This window comes from Ammospiza nelsoni, chromosome 2, assembly GCF_027579445.1.
Source record: "Ammospiza nelsoni isolate bAmmNel1 chromosome 2, bAmmNel1.pri, whole genome shotgun sequence".
Taxonomy (NCBI): domain Eukaryota; kingdom Metazoa; phylum Chordata; class Aves; order Passeriformes; family Passerellidae; genus Ammospiza; species Ammospiza nelsoni.
This window is the reverse complement of record NC_080634.1, coordinates 57,371,657-57,391,869: the sequence shown is the minus strand read 5'-3', so window position 1 is coordinate 57,391,869 and position 20,213 is coordinate 57,371,657. Positions and strand designations below refer to the sequence as shown.

The following is a 20,213-nucleotide window of genomic DNA, read 5'->3' as shown; positions in this document are numbered from 1 at the left end:
TTCCAGATAAAACTACACTATCATTAGCCAGGAAAATAACATTTCAAACAAAGAAGCCTACAAAATACAAACAAAAAGTGAGTGCTCATTTGGAAACTAAACAGTAAATGGACCATCATCCAAGTTCAGTGTAATGTGAAAGTAAAGTGACAAAAATGAATGGTTATTCATTAGTAGAAGCAGTAGTTCCCCAAGAAGCAACAAAATCCTGCATATTTATTTGTGCAGAGATGAGTTATATTTTAGCAAGATATTACATGCATGATATCTGTCCAAGCTTTTCAACATGGGTTTAATGCATGATATCTGTCCAAGCTTTTCATGTGGGTTTAATCGCACAGTGTACTTCAGGGAGGAAAACAATTAACAAATGTGGCACTACAACTTGACTCCTAAAAAGGTTTTAGTTTGTCTTAAACAATGGCTTAATCCTTGGCTATATGCAATTAATCAAAATGGCAACATATAAAAGAAAGAGAGTAAAAGTTTTGGGAGATATTTTATTAATGTACAATTTTATTAGCGATGTACAATAGACATTTTAATTTTCTATTTATCCTGTCTCCTTGAAGCTTGGTAAATGCTTGTTTGTATACAAAACTACACAATGCTTTTTCGTGAGGACCAGAAACTCTGAAAATATAAGTGCTACAGTATATTTTGTAGTGATTTAACACGTTGTCCAGAAGAGTTACCAGCCACTTCAATGAAGGACTTCTAAAAATATTTCTGATCAAGTTCAAATGCATCTGTTCATAAATAATGATTGGTTTGCTCATGTCCATTATACTGCTAAGTACAAAGGTCTCCAACATAAAATACCGTTTCAATACATTTTTCCACATGGACAACTAGATAATCCAGCCATATTTACTTTTAAACAAGGCTAATACAAATTTACAAGTAAAGTAACTTCAAAATTTATTCAGAATAATTATTTTTTCAACCAGAAGCTTTACTTTGGACAACGCAGTATATTGCAAGTGACATTCTGCAGCAGAAGCTGGAGGCTTGAGAATAACAGCTAAGAAAGACTAAATATCAGCAATACACACTTTTACAAGAATTCTGACCATTCTGAATGTTAACATTAAAGATCAGATGCTTCAGTTTGTGCGCCTGTCAATCAAAACCTCCACACAAAAGAAAAATTAAGAATTTTCCACAGAACACAGTATTTCAGAGAACATGTTAGACACTGGCATGACATTTCCCAGATCAGATTGGCAACTGAAATTTAACATCCACATGAGCTTGTTTTGCTAAGCTTACTATTTCAGACAGCTTCACCACCTGAAAAACAGAAAAGAAAAACTTAATTTCAAAACAATCCTAACTTGACTGAGGGGATCAATCTTTTTAAACAAAATAATACCAGGGAATCATAAGTAAGATATCAGAGGGGGTTAGGGGTGGGATTACTATTTAGCTCAGTACTTTTAAATCACTTTTAATTTAAACATAATCAAGTCTTCTAGAAAACATCCCATGGAGTTAAAAAAGTCTGCTTCTCATTTATAACAAAAATGCTAAGTTATAAATTTTATGTGCCACTTTGTTATTTGAAGTGTTGAGGTGACAGCTCACAAGAAATTCTATATATCTAGAAGCTATTTCTCCTCTGAGTTTTTGTTGCAAGCACTTCTGGATCTTATTTTGATATCTTAAGGAGCCTTATCTTCTCCTGCATAACAACTCTAAATTTCTCTGAACTATTTTCTGCTTCAAATGAAATGTTATAACAGAGTAAGTGGTTCTTTGGGAAAAAAAATTAGTAAGTTTCCCCATGACACAAAATCCACCAGGTATCTTCTAATTTTTTTGCTGTACATTTCTAGTACAACTTTCTTCTCCACAAACAAAGTAAAGAAACACACACACAAATCAGTGCATCTGAATATCTGAATATCTAATTATCTTATGAGGCCACATCATGATCAACTATGGTTTTAATCATGCACACTGAATTGCAGTGGTTGATAAAAAGAAGTGTTACATTGCATTTTTCAGCCACCTCAATTTAAGTATTTTCCCCCAATTAATAAAGCTAAGCTCTTAGCCATTACCCCACCAAGGGGAGTGGCTGACCTGGTCATTGATTTGGTTTTGGGTTGCGGGGTTAAACAGCTTCTGACTGCACCTTTGCCCCCCAGACAAATTATGCACTTAGTAACTTGTAAAATATTTGCTTCAGGCACTGGTAGCAACTGACACTGGGATTTATCCTAAGCTACCTGTAGTTGATTGAATGGAGTTTGACTTTTCAGTACTCTGCAACAGATGCTATGTTCTGAAAAGAATATTCATAACCAGTTATCTTACCATTTTTGCAGCTTCATCCAAGTCATCGCACGCGAGGATTTTGAGGCCACTAGCTGTTATTAAAGCTTTGGCATCATCAACTCGTGTACCTTCAGAAACAGACAAATGCCACTCTTATTGAACAGGAGATTATTACTACTACTACTACCATCTACTAGTCTCATATTTCTAGGAAACCTGTTCCAGAAGTTAGTGAATAATTCTAGAAAACAACATTAGTAGTTAAAAAGCAGGAAGTCTCTTTTTATTAACTTTCCAATCCTCACCATCTAAATTCAAGGTTTGCTTTATTTCTCCATTGACTTCAATTCACAGGCAGCTTGCTACACAGTATATAAGCTCAATGACACCTGTCAATTAGAGAGAAATGTATTTAAATATATATGAAGCACACTCACCTTGCAACCGTACCACAATAGGAACTTTCAGCTCCAAATCCTTTACTGCCGTAACGATTCCTTGTGCTATGACATCACATCTCATAATGCCACCAAAAATATTTACCAGAATAGCCAGTACCTACAGAATCAATGACAATATTCACATTTAAAATGGCCAGATCAGATGAAAGCAGCACACAACCTTCAGTCTAAGGATAATTCAAGGGACTCTACAAGAGACAGAACATTTCTGTTCTACAGAATATCAGCAACCAAAGTACAGCTCTGTAGAGTCACAGGTAACAGAACAGTTACTTCAGAAAACGGTATTTGTCAACTATTAATCTTTCCATTGCTAACAGTACTCCATCAGAGGTACCCCCACACCAGTAACTCCACATACTGAAAACAGGAAATTTTAAAAACTCATACACAAGACCCTGTTTACACAGTTTACCTAAAAGCCAGCATGCTTAGAGATAAGCTATTGAAATACATTTTATTCAGGAGAATTAAGCCAACAATTAACGGAACTCAAGTGGTAGAAAGGAAGGGTAAAAAGAACCATGGTCAGAGATGAAAGATGAAACAAAGTAGGAATTGAAATGGGTAGACAGCCTTAGGTGACAAAACAAACTCAACAAGATAAAACATTCCTGTGCAACTGGCTCGTGAGCAGTAACTTGGTTCCCATGATCTTGCACTTAAGACTAGCTCATCTGTGTCACGCTGTTCTTCCTCCTCCTACTAATGGGCAACTCAGACTGGCACCTCAGAAGGCTGTTCCAAACGAGCCCTGAACTGAACCCTGAGTGCCATCTGTGACACCAGGGGGCTGCACTGCTCTTTGAGTTTCAGCAACAGGAATCCCAGCTATAGCCATTGCTTTTTGATAAAATAGTGAGCAACTGAAAGAAAGCAGAAAGGAAAAGCTGTCTTAACAAGTCTCTTTGGACATCCTCTGTCCACACATCAGCAGAGAATTTGCATTGCAAAAACTCTGCCCAAATCAGCAACCCTCAGATTCTTCCTTGTTTCTTCTCTTCTCTCCTCTCTGTAATTCAGGTGCTCTGTGACTGTGTCCCTCATTGTTCCCTCAATTTTCTGGAAAAATGTGCAGAAATGCTAATGAGGATGGGCTGATGGAGCTGAGGTGTTTAGCCTGGAGAAAAGGAGGCTCAAGGGGGACCTTATTACTCTTTACAACTGCCTGAAAGGATGTATCAAGGTGAGGTTCTCCCTCCTCCAAAGTAACAAGCAGTCAGATAAGAGGAAATGGTTTCAAGTTGCACCAGGGGAGTTTTAGATTGGATATTGGGAAAAATTTCTTCCCCATAAAGGTTGTTAATCATTGGCACAGGCTGCCAAGGAAGTGGCTGAGTCACCAACCCTGAAGGTATTTTAAGACTTGTAGATGTGGTGCTTAGAGACATGGTTTGAGTGCAGGACTGGGCAGTGTTAGATTTATGGTTGGACTCAATTTTAAATGTCTTTTCCAATCTAAATGATTAAATTATTCTGTAGCACTCTTGGAGCGTGTTACAGACCCTGCATTTGATAATAAGTCTTCCCAATAAGAAAGAGACTAAGCTCCTCTGAAATATCACTCACTATTTGTTTCTGGCCCTTTCCAAAGATGAGCAAGTGGTACATAAAATTGTGGTGCAAAAGTCTTGCAAGATCTTGCAAGTCATTCCCACCTTTTGTGGTTACCCCTTTTAAAACAGTTTTCTTTATTTTTAAAAAGCCCCAAACTGCCAAGTTCCCCCTGAGATAAGCATCTCATATAGACCATCAATCCGGCCTTCACACAATTTTTGTGGAAAACCTCTTCCTCCAGCTTCAACCAATATATTATTTTAATAATATTCAAGCACTTCTGATAAATTTCTAATAGGGTAAACATTAAAGCCCTTCCAAGCCCTTACAAAGTTATTTTATCTTACATTACATATAATCAGTACCTTAGAAACGTTTTTGTGCACAGCACAGCAAATATTCATCTCTACAACTCCACACAAAACACAGACCCAGCTGCAAAACTGGTCCAAAAGAAAAACAAAACTGGAAAACCAACTGAATACTGCTTTCTGTTTAAACAGCTGACAGTGGGAGTTTCTGACTCCAAGATTTCTGGAAAGATTCAAATACAGCTGTAACTTCAACCAGAAGACACAAAAATGCCTACTCAGTACCCAGCCAAAACCCCTATTATTTAAAAAGGTAAAAAGAAATCCATAGATTATTCAGCCTCCTTCATCTGCACCAAGACGAAGTTAAGATTTCCATCTTCTCTCTTTCTAGTTCTGTGCTTATAAAACAGTGCACTAAGCATTGTCTTCCAAATCATAGCCTGTTTTACCACTGTGTAGGACCTTGATATGCCAACTCTTCCCTCACCTTTTTATCAGAGGTAATAAGCTTAAAGGCTTCTGTCACTTGCTGCGCTGTAGCACCACCACCAACATCAAGGAAGTTTGCTGGAGTTCCGCCGTGAAGTTTAATTATATCCATTGTGGCCATAGCTAAACCAGCACCATTGACTACATGAGAATAAAGATAACATTTAGGAATTCAGTTTATGAATCCATTAGGTCCTTTAAAATTCATTAAATAGTACATACCTAAGCAGCCTATGTTTCCATCCAACCCTATATAGTTGAGATCTGCTTTTGCAGCATCCTTGTCTCTTTGGTCTTCCTGTGTCCAATCCTGCATATCAAAGATCTTCTTCTGACGATAGGCTGAATTGCTGTCAAAGTTTATCTTTGCATCCATACACAACACTGAAAGGGAAAACACCCACCATTACTTACCATCATTTAATATTATAGTAACAATTCAAGTGCTACATGAATGTGTTGAAGTACATCAAGTTAAACCTGGCAGCTAGGTCATGCAATCCAAACACAAAGTTTTGCTACAAAGACACATGTACTACTATCAATAAATATAAGATTCTCTCCTGTTCCCCCATATAATCAGTTATGCACAAAACGGGAAGATAACTATTTCTTGAGACACTCTAGACACTAAAAAGCTTACAAGAAGCTATTTGATAAATCTGAGCAAATTATTTTTTCTCTGATCACTCTGCAGCCTGGAAAAGAATGGGGGGAGTGTACCACAAGTAATTAGCATAAAACTAATCCTTAAAGAAAGTCTCTGATTTGAGGGTTTTTTTCATCCATCTTAGTTTTAGCTTTTAGAACAAACATATATAATGTGTGCATGACAATAATCACACAGAAACAAAATGAAAGAGTGCCTGAGTTGGAAGAGAAAATGCTAGGAAAAAAAACCACAGAAGTAAATTTACTTAAGATTTAGCAAGCAGAAAACCTACAGTATTCTTTACATCAGAACTAACATTGTATCACTTCATTTCTATCCCTCAGTGAAAATGATATAAAAATAACAAGGCATGAGAAACAGATGGAAAAGACTGCTCTATACTGATCACTTAAGCATTATTAAAAAAAACCACACAAAAAACCACCCCAGTGACAGTAATAACACACTTTGATGAAAGAGCTATATTCATATTTAAATTTCAAACTGTTGAATCTGAGTTCAAGCACAAATATTCTCTACAGGTTTATTTTTTGTAGAATGGAACTGGCTGTGATTTAACATTAAATAACTATTCTGCAACTGGATATGCTAAAAGCCTCATAAATATCAAGATATTACTTAAACCCCTACAGTCTTTCCATACATCACACTCCATCAGTTATTGTAATGCCACAAAGGCAGGAGATTTCTCATAGTTGCTACTATTCTGGTTAACATCACAGTACCAATTTGGGATACATGGGGTGGTTCAAGTTTCAATTTATGAATTTTGTAAAGACCTGATTTCCAGGAATGCCTTATCCTGGGTAGATGTGCTCTTTAGTAAAAAATTTTAAAAGGAAGTTACTTACACTTAAGAGCATACTTAGCAATTAAGAGCAGATTCCTACAATATTTAGATTCTCAAATTTATCTGCTTTATTTTTTTTCAACATACCATGTTAACTAACTCCTCTTGCTGTATACAGCTGAATTTTTTTCAGTGTGAAGCAACGCAGATTTGCAAAAAAGTCAAGGTGTTACATGAAGAGTATGAATAAGAAATATTACCAACTCCTGATGCATCTTCCACCATAGGATTTATTTCTATCATGGTAGCATCATATTTCAGAAAGAGATTATATAATTTGATCATATTTTCAGCTGCTTCATCCACCAGATTAGGAGGAAATCCCATTTTCTGGGCAAGCTGAAAGTAAAAGAATGGTTATTATTAACTCATGTTAGGGTGTCTCAGTTTAGCTATTATTTCAATGTCACTGGAATTTGTAAATGTAGAACCCGCCATGTCCACTGGGGGGAAAAAAACAAACTCACTCTTTGGTTTGAACAGATTGTTTTCAATATAGAACACTACACTTATCCTAAAAAAGAGCTATTTTATACATGCTATGCCTTTGCACAGCTGTATAAAAGCTAGATAAATTACTGCCATGCAGTTGGATTTACACTGATTCACCTGGAAATACTTAAATATCTAGTTCAAATCGGTTTCAAACAAGGATTTAAGACAACTCAGCAGGTTGAATGCACACACCCTTCATAAAAATTAGAAGCAACTTTCCCATCCTTACTAATGTGTACTTTCCCACGTTAACAATTACCCTAACAGCTTGTTCCTTTTTTATGCCTTCTACTATATCGATGGGTTCCTTAATTATCGCCTCAGGATTCTCTGCAGCAACATCTTCAATATTAACACCACCCTGAGAACTGCCTATCAGCACAGGACCCTAGAATAAAAAGGGAAAAAAATGCATAAGTAATTTGATAGCACACAATCAAAACTTAGTTCTTCCCATAAAATACTTCACAGCAATAAAACCTTTTTTGTTGAAAAATTTAGTGTATCTCCTCAATACCTCCATATAAAACCTTTTAATAATACTTTCCAAATGTTCAAGTGTATGTCAGGTCCACTTTCTTTTAATAAAGAAAAATTTCCTCTGTAAAGCAGCAGCAAAACAATTAACACTGAGATACTATTTTTAAATTTTGATAGAAAGATTCAACTTCATAATCATATACATTTTATCTTTTAGGTGTCACCAGACAAGTGTAACTACCGTCTCACCTCCACCTTCTCCACTCACTCCTACTTAAATACAGATCGAATGCCAGGCACTCATTTTTTCATTCTGCCATGCTCCAACTCCAAGGACAAATGGAGGGCTGCAGAACCTAGTGATAAATTACTGCCAAGCATACCTGCTCACTAGGAACACAGTGCTCAGTAACTAAAGCCTTCACTGAAAGTAAGCCATTGCAAAACAAAACAGCACTCAATTATTCATTAATAAAAGCAATTAAGAAAACAGAATTGACAGCATTTGCAGCTGAGTTTATTTTAAAAAAAGCCAAATCTCAGCAAAAACATGAGAGACTCACTACATGGAACCTAAAACTCTCTCCTCCAGTTCACAGTAAAGACATACCTTGATCCCTTCAACCAACCTTCCCTTATCACCACCCATGCATGGATTATGGCCACAGGTGTACTAAAGCAACATCTCCTATCAGCAGAACTCAAAGATTAAACAGCCTTATAACTGTTGACAATTAATTATAGAAAATGTGACCCTGGTTCAGAGAACATGTTTAATAACCACACCACTCCCCTCCCATTACCATCCTTCCAAATGTAAATACATAGCTTGCAAATTATCCTGCATCTAATAGCAAAATTCAGCTCAATGAACATTTTGGATATTCTTATCTTGAACTGTCAGTAAGCTACAAACTGATCATAAAATAACTCATCATTCCATAGAACTGACCAAAGTGAATAGTTTTGCTTAAAACACAAACCCCTGCTGGCAAATAATAACCAAGTCATAAAGTGCCAGTGTCAGCTGGCTATTTTAATCATTTTTCCCCTCCTTAAAGGAAGAGGTTTACAACAACATCAGGAATAAACACTGTGTGCTATTCAACCTTCACACTTCATTCTTTTCAAAGGCATTTCCTCATCCTAAGTGTCCTATACAAGTTACAGTAATCACAAACACATCTAAAAAGATGACTTATAAAGTAAGCAGTAAAAACCAAGCACATCCCTATCAAAAGTATGATCAGTATATGCTAGTAAGACTTATCTTTTATACAAGACCAAGAACAAGCCATGAAAATATGTTTCCCTTCTTTATCTAATTTGCTACTATCAGTTACAGTAAATTTTATTTCCATAAGTATCATTGCTTATTGCTTACACAAATTTAGGAGTCTGAAGTCTGTTCATTTACAGTATTTTAATGCCACCTTGTGGTGCATATGGTAACACTTGAATGTCCCTTGCTCTATTCCAGGAGCACATCTCAATGGAAGTGCCCAAGTCACATAATTCAACACAACTGATACTCTCCTATCAAAAAGAATACTACAGAGGAAGATAAAGGAACAAATACTTAATTCCTAATACGGCTATAAAAAAAAAAATTAGAGTAAGACCAGTTTTCTCATTCCTCCACAGAAAATTATTTCATTCATATTTAAATATCCCCTAATTACCAAAACCAGTGCCTCTGCAAACTTTAAGCATCTGAACGGACAAAACTCAGTTTTTCTAAGCTTTAGCAAATCAAGCTCCAAGATCTGTTCCAAATCCTGGCTTCATTAAAGTTACTTACCAATTCATGTTCTATGCTCCAAATAGAACACTTGTCTGTCAGAAAACACTGACACATTTCAGCATACTTCAGCACACTTGAATTGTAGCCTAAAAAACTACATACCCACTCATACAGCCCATACACCCAGAAAAAACTGGCTTTCATTTTCCTTAAAGATATGAAGACAGACCTCTAGGCCCAAATCTTCTTACCCATTTCCTGGAAAGCATTAGTATGAGAAAGCTACTAGCACTCTCAAAATCAAAAGACACACCAGTGCACCTCTGGGAACCTTCACACACCAGAGAAAAAGATGTTAGATTTATGCAGGACCATTTGCTCTTCCACAACACTGTCACTTATCTTGTTTCTGACACTTAAAAATAAGGTGTAAATGCACATGCACCCATATAGCTATGGTTTTAAACTAAATTGCATAATCCAGTAGGCAAATGCAAATTAAAACCAAAATGAAAATTACCCCCTTATTCTACCCATCTCCCCTTTGGCCATGTAACTCCGAACTTTAGTTGGGGCTACCAACACTCATTTATTATTCTGTAAATTCAAATTGTAGCATTACATCTTTACAGCATTTAAAAAGAAAGTCAATCATATAGTCAGATACACTGGAAAACAAAATTTAGCTTGTATACTTCTGATTTTCAAAAGCAAGTGAATAGCAAACACTTCCGTTGATTTTTTTTTTTTAATTCAGTTGTAACAAGCTAATTAGCTTACTTCTATTTCTAATATTACTCACTTGAAAAGACCTTTCCATTGTTATTGCAAAATAGTATTCTCTCCTGGGATATCTGCGTTCACAGACAAATACTTGATTGCATATCCTGCCCTTCTCTCCTGTCTGCTTGGTAAACAACTTCTTTCCAATCATTTGGGAGGAGACAGCTTTTGCCTCTTCTGGACTAGAATAAAAGAAGCTCAGAATGTGACAAAGAAACTGCTGTAAAAACAGAAGTGGCATTAAAAAAGTCTTATCTAATTTTTGTTATTTTAAGGTTAATAATTAAAACCCTGGTTTTAAAGAAAGCAATAGGTTTAATCCATAATGTGAAACCTTGAAGTTTTTCCACTTGGATGGATAATTTAGAAAGAACTTACGAAAAAACTATTTTCACTCCTCCTTTGAGGCCACCTTCAAATGTTCCTTTTCCTCTACCACCAGCTAAGACCTGTGCTTTTATCACAATATCCTTTGAACCTAGAACAAAAGAAAACACAAAAATGTCATCTATGACCATAAAACAAATTGCTTCAGGTAAAATAACAAAGGCTGCTTTAATTTTATCCCCCTTTCTCCATGCCCACCATTCAAAACACCAATGTGAATCGAAAACTACATTGCAATTCACACAGATAGTTCCAAAAATCTCAAATAATCCACAATTTGCAGATTTAGGCTGTTCTGTGAGCAAACTTTGGTGAGTTAGTACTCAGAATGCTGGTGTTCTGATCATCTTTAATACATGCTAGAGTCACATATGATTAAGCACCCAGTAAGAAATAGTTAGCACCTCACAGATTATTAACAAGAAGGAACTGAATCTCTGACACACCATATGCAAGGTTTTCCTCAAACAATTACAAATACCCTGTACCTGTAAACCATTCCCTTCCCAGCAATGATATGTAACTACAGCACTTACCCAAGTCAGCTTGCCAGGTGCACTCTGGCTTTCACCCAGCACAGCACTAAGGAATAAGCTTGAGTGCTTTGCAGAAGTCAGAGGCCTAAACAAACCCATTATTCTTCCAAGAGTAGGCAAAGTAAGCCCTTTAGTTGGCTTTAACTGTTTAAAAATCCTTTACAAAATATTCTTCTAGGAGGGGAAACTGGGTATTTGAGTTTAAAAAGCAAAGCATGAGAATGTAACAAAAATCAACTGGGATACTCTGAACTGTCATTGAGAGACTAAAAAGCAAAGAAAAGTAGTTAAAAAATATGAATGCTGAGAGGACATGAGGAGTAATGGACTGCAGAAAATAGGGAGGCTAAGAATTGCCCTAAATAGGGCAATGTTCTTTTGTTCTTAGGCAGAGTCGTGGGCTATATGCACCACTACCCTGATCCTGGAAGATATTTTCTTAAAAATGTTCTTACTGTGGTGCATTATAGTATTCTGTCAACATACAGATATCCAAAAGAATGTGAGAAAAACAACGTTTAATTTTTCACAATCAGTTTTGGCTGTAACATCATTGGACTGATCCTTATGCAACAACTGAGTCATTAAATGAGCAGATTACTAATGATCTGTAAATTGTTTTCCTCTAGCAATGCAAACTAGCTGCTTGATTGCATAAACAAGTTCAAGGTTTATTTGAGCAGCTCTGTCTACAAGCAATTAAGCTGCACAGATGTACCTGAAACAAACTTAAGACAGTACATCCCAAGAAAACCATAACCCATCATGCAGAAAGTTCACTGTTCAATAAACATTTTTCCCACAGCTCCTATTGAAAATTACTCTAAAACAAGAGGAAGTGCTTGGTCACACACCTCATCTGCAGTGTTCCAGCAGCAGCACTGTCACACAATCTGACACCGCAAAGAACTGCTGATACACAGTAACCCAAGGAAAAAATCTGGAAACCAGCAGCTACCATAGTTTTCTACTCAGTATCAACAGTTGTGCCCTTGTTTTTTTTTGCTTACATGGCTTTGAAATACTGCTAGGCTCGTGTTTCAATGAAAAATAGCAGTTTCTGCCCTGGAGCAGATAACCCAGCAGACACACCACCACACAAGTGCCATCCTGCCTCCAGCCCTCAGCTTTTCACTCCAGCCTCGCTTCTTGTGCCGGCAGAAGCACTTGTGCTATCATGCCTTGAAGCACATCAGAACAGCGATTCCCTGAAGGCAAAAGCTCATCCAGCAGACAGACAGTGCTTCAGTAGACTTGTGCACCATGTGACAGGCACACACACACAAGAACTTCAGAGAGCAGGACTTCAGCTTTAAGCAGCAGTAACAAATTGTAAAGCCTTAACACAGGGCACTGGAACACCAGTACAACTCATGTGGGCAAGCAAGCTAAAGGCCAATGCACGAATCTCTAAACAAACATTTGGTAAGCATCACATTTCCATGTTAATGGCAGTCAGATCTAAAAGCACATATAAGTACAATAGCCTGAAAAAAATAGGAAATGCTTAGAAAATTAAGAGTAGATACCAGTGAGAACAGGTGTCTGAAATCAGAACACAGATTTAGCATTCATCTGTTCAGGACAATAAAAATCTATAAATTTACTAACACTACAGTTATCACCTTCAACAATCAGTTATTAGCTAGACAGTGAAAGAGTTACACAGGCAGCAAACAAAACCATCTTCACTTCTATCAATACTAATACCTATTTTTTGGAAGGAATAATTTCTGATTCTACAATTTAACCTTTCAAACTGTGAGAAAGATCAATGCATGCAGGCAAGCAGAAAGATATCCATATAAAATGCAATCTTCTAATAAGCTTATTAAGAGGCAAGTAGGGTCATTGTTCCACTGTATCTCTGCAGTTTCCTGTGCAAATTGAAAGTCCAATGATTACAGCACACAGGCCTGATTAAAATGTTCTGCTTTACAAGTTTTCATTCTGACTTTTGTCAAATCACATTAATTGCCACTTCTCTGCCCAATACTATCTGTAGCAGAGGTACTGCTTTCCACATATTACAGGCACCTTCAGAACAACCATGCAAGCCTAATCTATTCTGACAAGGCAGACAACAGTAAAGGGCAGTGGCAGGTTAGTAACTCACATGTCAACCAAGTTCTCAACTACTATTCAACTGCAAACTTATCCTGGGAGAGACAAAGACCTGTAACTTCTGCTTCAGTCTGTTTTTCAAAGTTCTTGCACCAGAAAAAGTAACCCTCCATTTATAGCACAAGCTATTTTTTTCTTGTTGCACAGATACAAAAAACCTAAATTTAAACAAAATCTAAATTTAAATATTTACTGGCCTTAGGAAAAGATGGGTTTGTAACTAACAACAGGAGTGTCAATATAAATAAAATTCTGACCCTAATTCTGTCAACAGAGCAGAGAATCTCTTCAGACTACACTGCATTTCATTAGTAAGTATAGCCACTGGGAATTTTAACTTCAAAATCACATTTTTTCAGCATTTGAAACCTTTGGGTATTAGAATACTCATTGCATGCAAATCAAAAGTAAAACGATTGAAATAATTATGTGCCAGGAATCCTCATTCTTTCACTGAAAGGACTGTACCAATCGGGAGACTGAACAAGATGTTTTGCTATTATAAAATATCCTCTACACAAATACTTCCTGACATTAATCAACTGCATCAAATTCATTATCAGCTCACAAGACAGGTTTGGTTTTGTCAACAGCTAAAGTAGAGCAATTAAAATACAGAGGTAAAAATTTGAATGTGCTGGTTATACAATTCTATTTTAATTAGTGAATTATCATCAACAATGTCTTGATATTTTAACTTCAAAGGAGTGAAGTGCTACAGAAGAAAGCAAAGGCTGAAGCAAATGTAAGATTCAGATGCCAAAAAAAAATAACATCTGCCAGAATGTAAGTAAATGTTTGGTTTCTAAACTACAACTGCTGTTTATCTAGAGATTTTGACCAGGTAAGTAGGAACATAATTGCATGACTTTTTTAACACCTGAGGAACTTCTGCTTAAGTTTGCCACCTTAGATCATCATCTATATCCTAGAGCAACTGAATAAACACTCTGGAATTTCAGACAGCCTGAAAGACATCAGGAACATAGACAGAAAATTGACCAACAAGGAAAACTGATAATGGCAACCAAAAAAATACCATATATATAAGTATGACAAACATGAGTTCTCACTATGACATAGACTAGAAAACCCCAAAAACTTAAATCAGACAGCCAAGATGAGTGTGGCATACACTAAGGAGAAAACCATCTCAGCTTTTTCCCACAGTGCCTGGAATATGTTTTTTCATGAGCTAATAAAGAAAAAGCTAATACTTTACCTAGAAAATAATTGCACACATTGTACTAAGCTTTGACTTCTGACTAAATCAAGCTTGGGATCAAAAATTCTATTTTTAAATCTACCCAGGTTCACACATTACTTTTTAAAGATTTTTTAACAGATATAAGTTGTATGTTTAAGCAACAGATGGAAAAATAAATAACACTGATAAGTACTTAAAAGATGTTAGTAACATTGAAAAAAATCCAGAAGGTCTGAAAAAAACCATGTATTAATCACGTAACTGTCAGCAGGAATACAGCCAAAGCAATTACTGGAGCTATTCTGTAGAAAGCATACAAAAACAGAACATTCTTTATAAACCACACGGACATGGAGCTGCACTGGACCTCAAACTGCAACAGCAAAAGTAGCACACTCAATTCCAGGACCTTTCAGTCTCCTTTCAAGAACTCTGATGTAGAAAGGTGAAATGTTTTGCACTCACTCTCTCAACACCTCCTATTTTATACAGCTTTATATTTTACTAAAATTTGGGAGTCTGCCATGCACAAAAAGCTGTGGGATTCATTACCTGAAAACCCAACAAAATCACCAGCACACAAAAGTGGCTTCAAGATATTAATGTCTTAAGAAGTCTTACTTCTCAAATCATCATGAATCGACATACATGCTATTAAAAAACCCAGACAAGCACACAATATGTCACTGCCTTTAACTCCACTGTTACCAGAGGAAAGGGAACAGGAAGCATCAAAACTTGAGTTACAACAATACATTGCACCTATGGAAGTATCTCTTAACAAACAGCAATGTTCATTTCAAATAGTGTGTTCTGCTGAGCTACCTGCCATCACACTGATCAAGCTTCTGTTCACTAAACAGTCTTTAGGTCCATTAGTCATGTTCTTGATAACACACACATATCAGCTTCTCAGTCAGAACTGGTCACAGTGCTAGCTGGAATGCACACATGGCTAAGAGCAAACCATAAACTTCAAGGCAACCAAGTCATGCTGCAGTCTCTTATCAAAGCTGTGGAACAGAACTTACTCAGCTCATTTGTTTCTCAAAATTTAAGTGAGTGATTATGTAACACTGATTTAGCTACAGCCACAACTAACCTATGATAATCTCTGCTAACGAGAAGTTCTCATTTGCTATACATTGGGATAAAAATTTACCCATTTCTAAGTGAAGTATTTACAAAAGGGAAGAAATCCAATGCCAAACTCAACCTTTAGTCAGAAATCTGCTCTGTGTAAATTTACCAGGAATATGTGGATCAGCGCTAGGGAAACAGAGCAAAGAGTATTACCAACTGTCTTTGTAGTGGTCTAGATAAACATTTGATTAAACAGTTTAGCATATAAAAAGAAAAAAAATCCTATCTACTGGCAACTACTTCCACACAACAAAAATCAACAATGCGTGGGTGGACTAAAAAAAGTGGTGGACCAAAAAGTGTTTTCATTCTGATAGAGTTTGGTTTGTGTTTTGTTGATTTTTTTTTTTTTAAGTACTAAATGAAAGAAAGCAGCTAAATGCCTACAACAACAAACAAATCCAAAACACTGGAGCAAAGAATAATGTTACTACTCAGAATGAGTTCTGGACTTGTTTGAGCAATGCCTCAAAACCTCAAGCTCCTTCAGTGTGTCTTCTCCTTTCAGGAAGTTTTCCTGTCCTCATCTCAAGTACCAAAGAAAGTCACAGCATTGACTACACACCAACTCCAATAAATGTTTGGCTGACAACCAGAAGTCCTGAATTCCTGTACTAAAGGGATGCCAACTCACACACTTCACAACTTCATTGTTTTAATCCCCAAGAAATTGCCCAGAGTCCCACACTCAGATAACTGGCATGCCTATGATGTCACAGGGATGACACAGAGCTATAAAGCAGCAGCCAGATCCATACCCACACTGCTGGGGGAGCCCTCTCTGAGCAGGAACAAAACAAAGGAATCCTGACCTACGAGTTTCCAGGCTGCTGATTAAAGAGCCACAGACAAAGGTGCTCTCCTTTTCCTCCAGCAATATCTGTGCAAACATTAAAGTAGAGAAAAGGGGTATGCCTGATTTGGGAAGTTTTGATCCTGCTATAAACTCATCCTTAACAGACGGTAAGGTTTTGAAGTTTAAATCATTCTCAGAAGTATATCAGCAACTTCCTTTCATATTAATGAAATTATTATAATTTTGTATCACTCACTCTAATAACAGGAACAAGACAAAGAAGGTATCTGACAATACCTGAATTTCTGGGACATCATGCCTGAAGGAAAAGCAGCCTTTCAATTCTTTTCTACATTACAAAGCAGCATAACTCGCTCTAGAAGAAAAATTATCAGTTTTTTCAGATCTCATTTCTCACACTAAATCTCCATATGAAACTGAAATGAATCCAACAAAACCTATAACCTCAGGAATCACTATGAATATATCCCTTTGGAGGTGAATAGAGATTTGAGCATTTGCATAGGAGAAAGGAATATGACAACCAAAACTTCACTAAAACTTTGTGACAAGCCTAACATGTTTTTCCAGTGAGGAAAAAAAAATCCCAGACTTTAAACTAAGAAAATCCCCCAACAAACAAATCAATCAACCAAAAAAATCCCTATCTTCTAATATCTGACACAATAGAAGCTGACTTCCAAATTAAATTCAAATTACACAAGATTTTATGAGGACAGATTGCAATTAAAGTGTCAAATTAATAGGCAAAGTCAAGTCCAAAATTAAAGCTCAATTCTAAATTAAGTATTTAAGTACCCAGCAAACGAGACTGGATACTTTTTCATTAACAAGACAGGAATTTAGCATACAACTATAAGCCATCAAAGTCCTCCCCTCCTGTGTGAATTAGCTGCATTCTGCCAGAAAAGCACACTCACAAAGGAATAGGATTTTACTCTTTCCTTGTAGCCTAAAGAGAAATATGGTTTGCATCTTCTGTTCTACATGAGATCTTGTCACCTCCACTGAAACTCTTCACACAAGACTTCCTCTAACCTTGCTGAAAGTAGAAAGAAATCCAAGACTTGCACAAAGTAGAGTCTATTACTCATCTCAAAGAAGTTTAAGTAGTTATATTAGTCTAAGCTAATAAAATTTATATCTGACCTACTCCTTCTTAACAAGAAGGCTGCTTCACAGGGAAGGCTCTCCTAAAGGGAAGGTATATTCAGAACTCCAAGCAACATCTTACCAAGAAAGACAGAAAAAGTAGGTACACCTTGTATCAAACCCATGCCTATTAGTGTATGTTCTCTTTAATATTATACCTATTTCTTTTGCTATTTTGTAAGCTTCGTCTGGCGTATTGGCAACCACTCCATGTGGAACAGAAATGCCAGCCTCCTTCAACAGTCCCATGCTCAGGTATTCATGCAGTGATAGCCTCCTCTGTTGCTGTTGCTGCACTTGAAACCCATGATTGTTGAGTATTCCTGGACTTCCAGCAAGTACCTGAAGGAAAAGAATAAATGAAAAAAAAAGAAAACAAAAAGAAGAATGTGACTGTTGTGAAAGACTACCCTCTTTGTTTAGGTTTAAAAACCAGTCTACATATTAAACAAGTATATTTTAGTGTTCCAGTGCAAACACCTGAACATTTAATCCTACCCTTCCACATTAGTCATTCATATCAGGTCTCGTATTTGATTTTGTGAGGTTTTATTGGTCGGGGGAAAGAGCTGGTGAAACTACTAGCACTGACAAGGACTGTAACATAAAGATCAGCAACAACAAATGCAAAAAAACGTTTGTTGCATCTTTCGTATTTCACTATATGCAAATAAGACCTTAATTTTATACACAAACAAAGCAAGAAACCTACCGAATTCAGCTAATCCACGAATATGGATGATGACCAAAAGACTCAACGTAAAAAGATTACAAACCAAACTTACATACAAAACAAACCTTTGCTTTTATTTTTATTTTTTTAGTATGCACCACTGGCACAAGCACCGTAAAAACCAGCCTGAACTAGGAAGTTTCTAACAAGCTAGATTTTTTAGGCTCTATTTCACTTCAAATAAAGGAAACAAGCAGACGACACATGAGATTTACTACAGCATTCCAAGCTAGCGAAGCGACAGGGCCTACGTAGAGGTTCCTTCTCCAGGCAGGACGTCCTCTCCTTGGCACGACCCCAGCGGAGGGGCGGCCCGGGAGGCTGCGTGTAACTCGAGAGGGGCACTCAGGGCGACCTTCCCCAGACGTGGCAGAAGGAGAAAGCGGCAGCGAGCGTCACACACCGTGTCACACACCGTGTCACACACCGTGTCACACACCGCAGCCTGCCGAGCTCCTCCGTGTCACCGCTTCCCACGGGTGCTGCAGCCAAAAACAAGCCCGCACCCCTGAATGGCATCCAGAGGAGCCAAGAGCAGAGGCTGGGAGGGGGGAGCTGAAAGAAGAGTTGAACTGGCACAGCCCAACCCCTCCTAGCAGCAAGGTGACGGCGGAGATGGAAACACGGGGATTTCCAAGCAAGATAGGGGACGGGGGCGCTGAAAAGGAAGGGAAAAGCAGCCACGCAGGAAGACCTGCCACAAGCAAGAACAGCGGCTGCGGGGAGCCGTACACCAAAGCTGAGCGCCGGGCTGCCAGCCGCGCCGCAGGGCAGGGCAGGAGGGCGGCGGGAGCGCGCCGAGACGGACGCTGCTCTCGCCGTCGCTCCGCAACCCCAGCCGGCCCGACCCCGCTTCAGCCCCGGCCCGGCCCACCCCCGCCTCCGAGAGGCCGCTACCTTCCCCGCGGTGGAGCCCAGCGAGGCGCGGAGGCCACTGCCCCTCAGCCCGGCCGCCACCCGGCTGCAGATCATGGAGGCCGCCATGGCCGAGCCCCTTCGCCCTCGGGTGCCCCCGGCAGCGCGCACGCGCCGCTCGCGGGCCGGGGCGGGGCCAGGAAGCGCCAGGCGCGGCCCCGCCCCCGCAGTGACGCCCGCCCGGCGGCGGGGAGGAGCGGCGCTGAGGGGCGCGTCCCGGCCCCCTCGTTCTTTCCACCGTTCTGGTTTTAATAAAGGTTCTTTTTGCTTCGCAAGGATCCTAAATGGGTTGTAATCCACCCACAACCACGTCGGCCTCGGTTAGCACCGCCAGTGTTAAAAGGAAGGAAGGAAGCACAGCTCCCTTATGCCACGCCCACACTCCCTCCCGCTTCAGCTTCGCAATAGCAGAACTTATGTCTTTTCACTCCAGAGCATTACTATTTTTGGTTTCGTATTTCAGGGTGTGTCCGTGCAGCAACATAAACACAACCATTCTTGCTTAAGACAACCATTCTTACTTAAGACAAGGGGGAATGGTTTTAAAGTGAAAGAGGGCAGGTTTGGATTAGATGTAAAGAAGGAATTCCCTTTTGTAAGGATGGGCGGCACTGGCACAGGTTTCTCAGAGAAGCTGTGCATGCCCCATCCCTGAAAGCGTTCCAGGCCAGGCTGGATGGGGCTCTGAGCAACATGGTCTAGTGGAAGGTATCCTTGCCAATGGCAGGTAGGTTGGAATTAGATAATCTTTAAGGTCCTTTCCAACCCAAACCATTCAGTGGTTCTAGTATTTCTAGATATTTTGCAGCCCCTTCCCCATGCCACGATCCTCATTTCTGCCTCTCACAGCTCCATGCTGTGCCGCCCCCTCTGCAATTCAATGTCTGTACTTTTACTTGGGTGGCCTCGACTCAGGTCACTAAGGAACTGAAGCAGGGGACAGGTGTCCCTGCAGAAACTAGTGGCCAGACCTTGTGATTCACCAGCAGGCAAAGCTTTTTCCTTTAAAACAAAATGGTAATTGGGAAAATAGCATTGGCCTGGGAAATTGGAACAAGAATGCCCTCTAC

At 38.6% G+C, this 20,213-nt stretch overlaps 1 protein-coding gene across 1 annotated transcript; it reads right to left on the bottom strand.

Moving 5' to 3' along the window:
- Positions 1 to 486: 486 nt before the first annotated feature.
- Positions 487 to 19,308, bottom strand: SUCLA2 (succinate-CoA ligase ADP-forming subunit beta). Its single transcript, XM_059493735.1, has 11 exons — positions 19,126 to 19,308; positions 17,654 to 17,837; positions 10,508 to 10,607; positions 10,149 to 10,311; positions 7,382 to 7,510; positions 6,828 to 6,966; positions 5,327 to 5,488; positions 5,103 to 5,245; positions 2,721 to 2,841; positions 2,323 to 2,411; positions 487 to 1,293 (listed from the first exon to the last, which is right to left on the bottom strand). The coding sequence occupies exons 1-11, from the start codon at positions 19,210 to 19,212 to the stop codon at positions 1,219 to 1,221; spliced, it is 1,392 nt and encodes a 463-aa protein (XP_059349718.1). The 5' UTR covers positions 19,213 to 19,308; the 3' UTR covers positions 487 to 1,218.
- Positions 19,309 to 20,213: the final 905 nt, after the last annotated feature.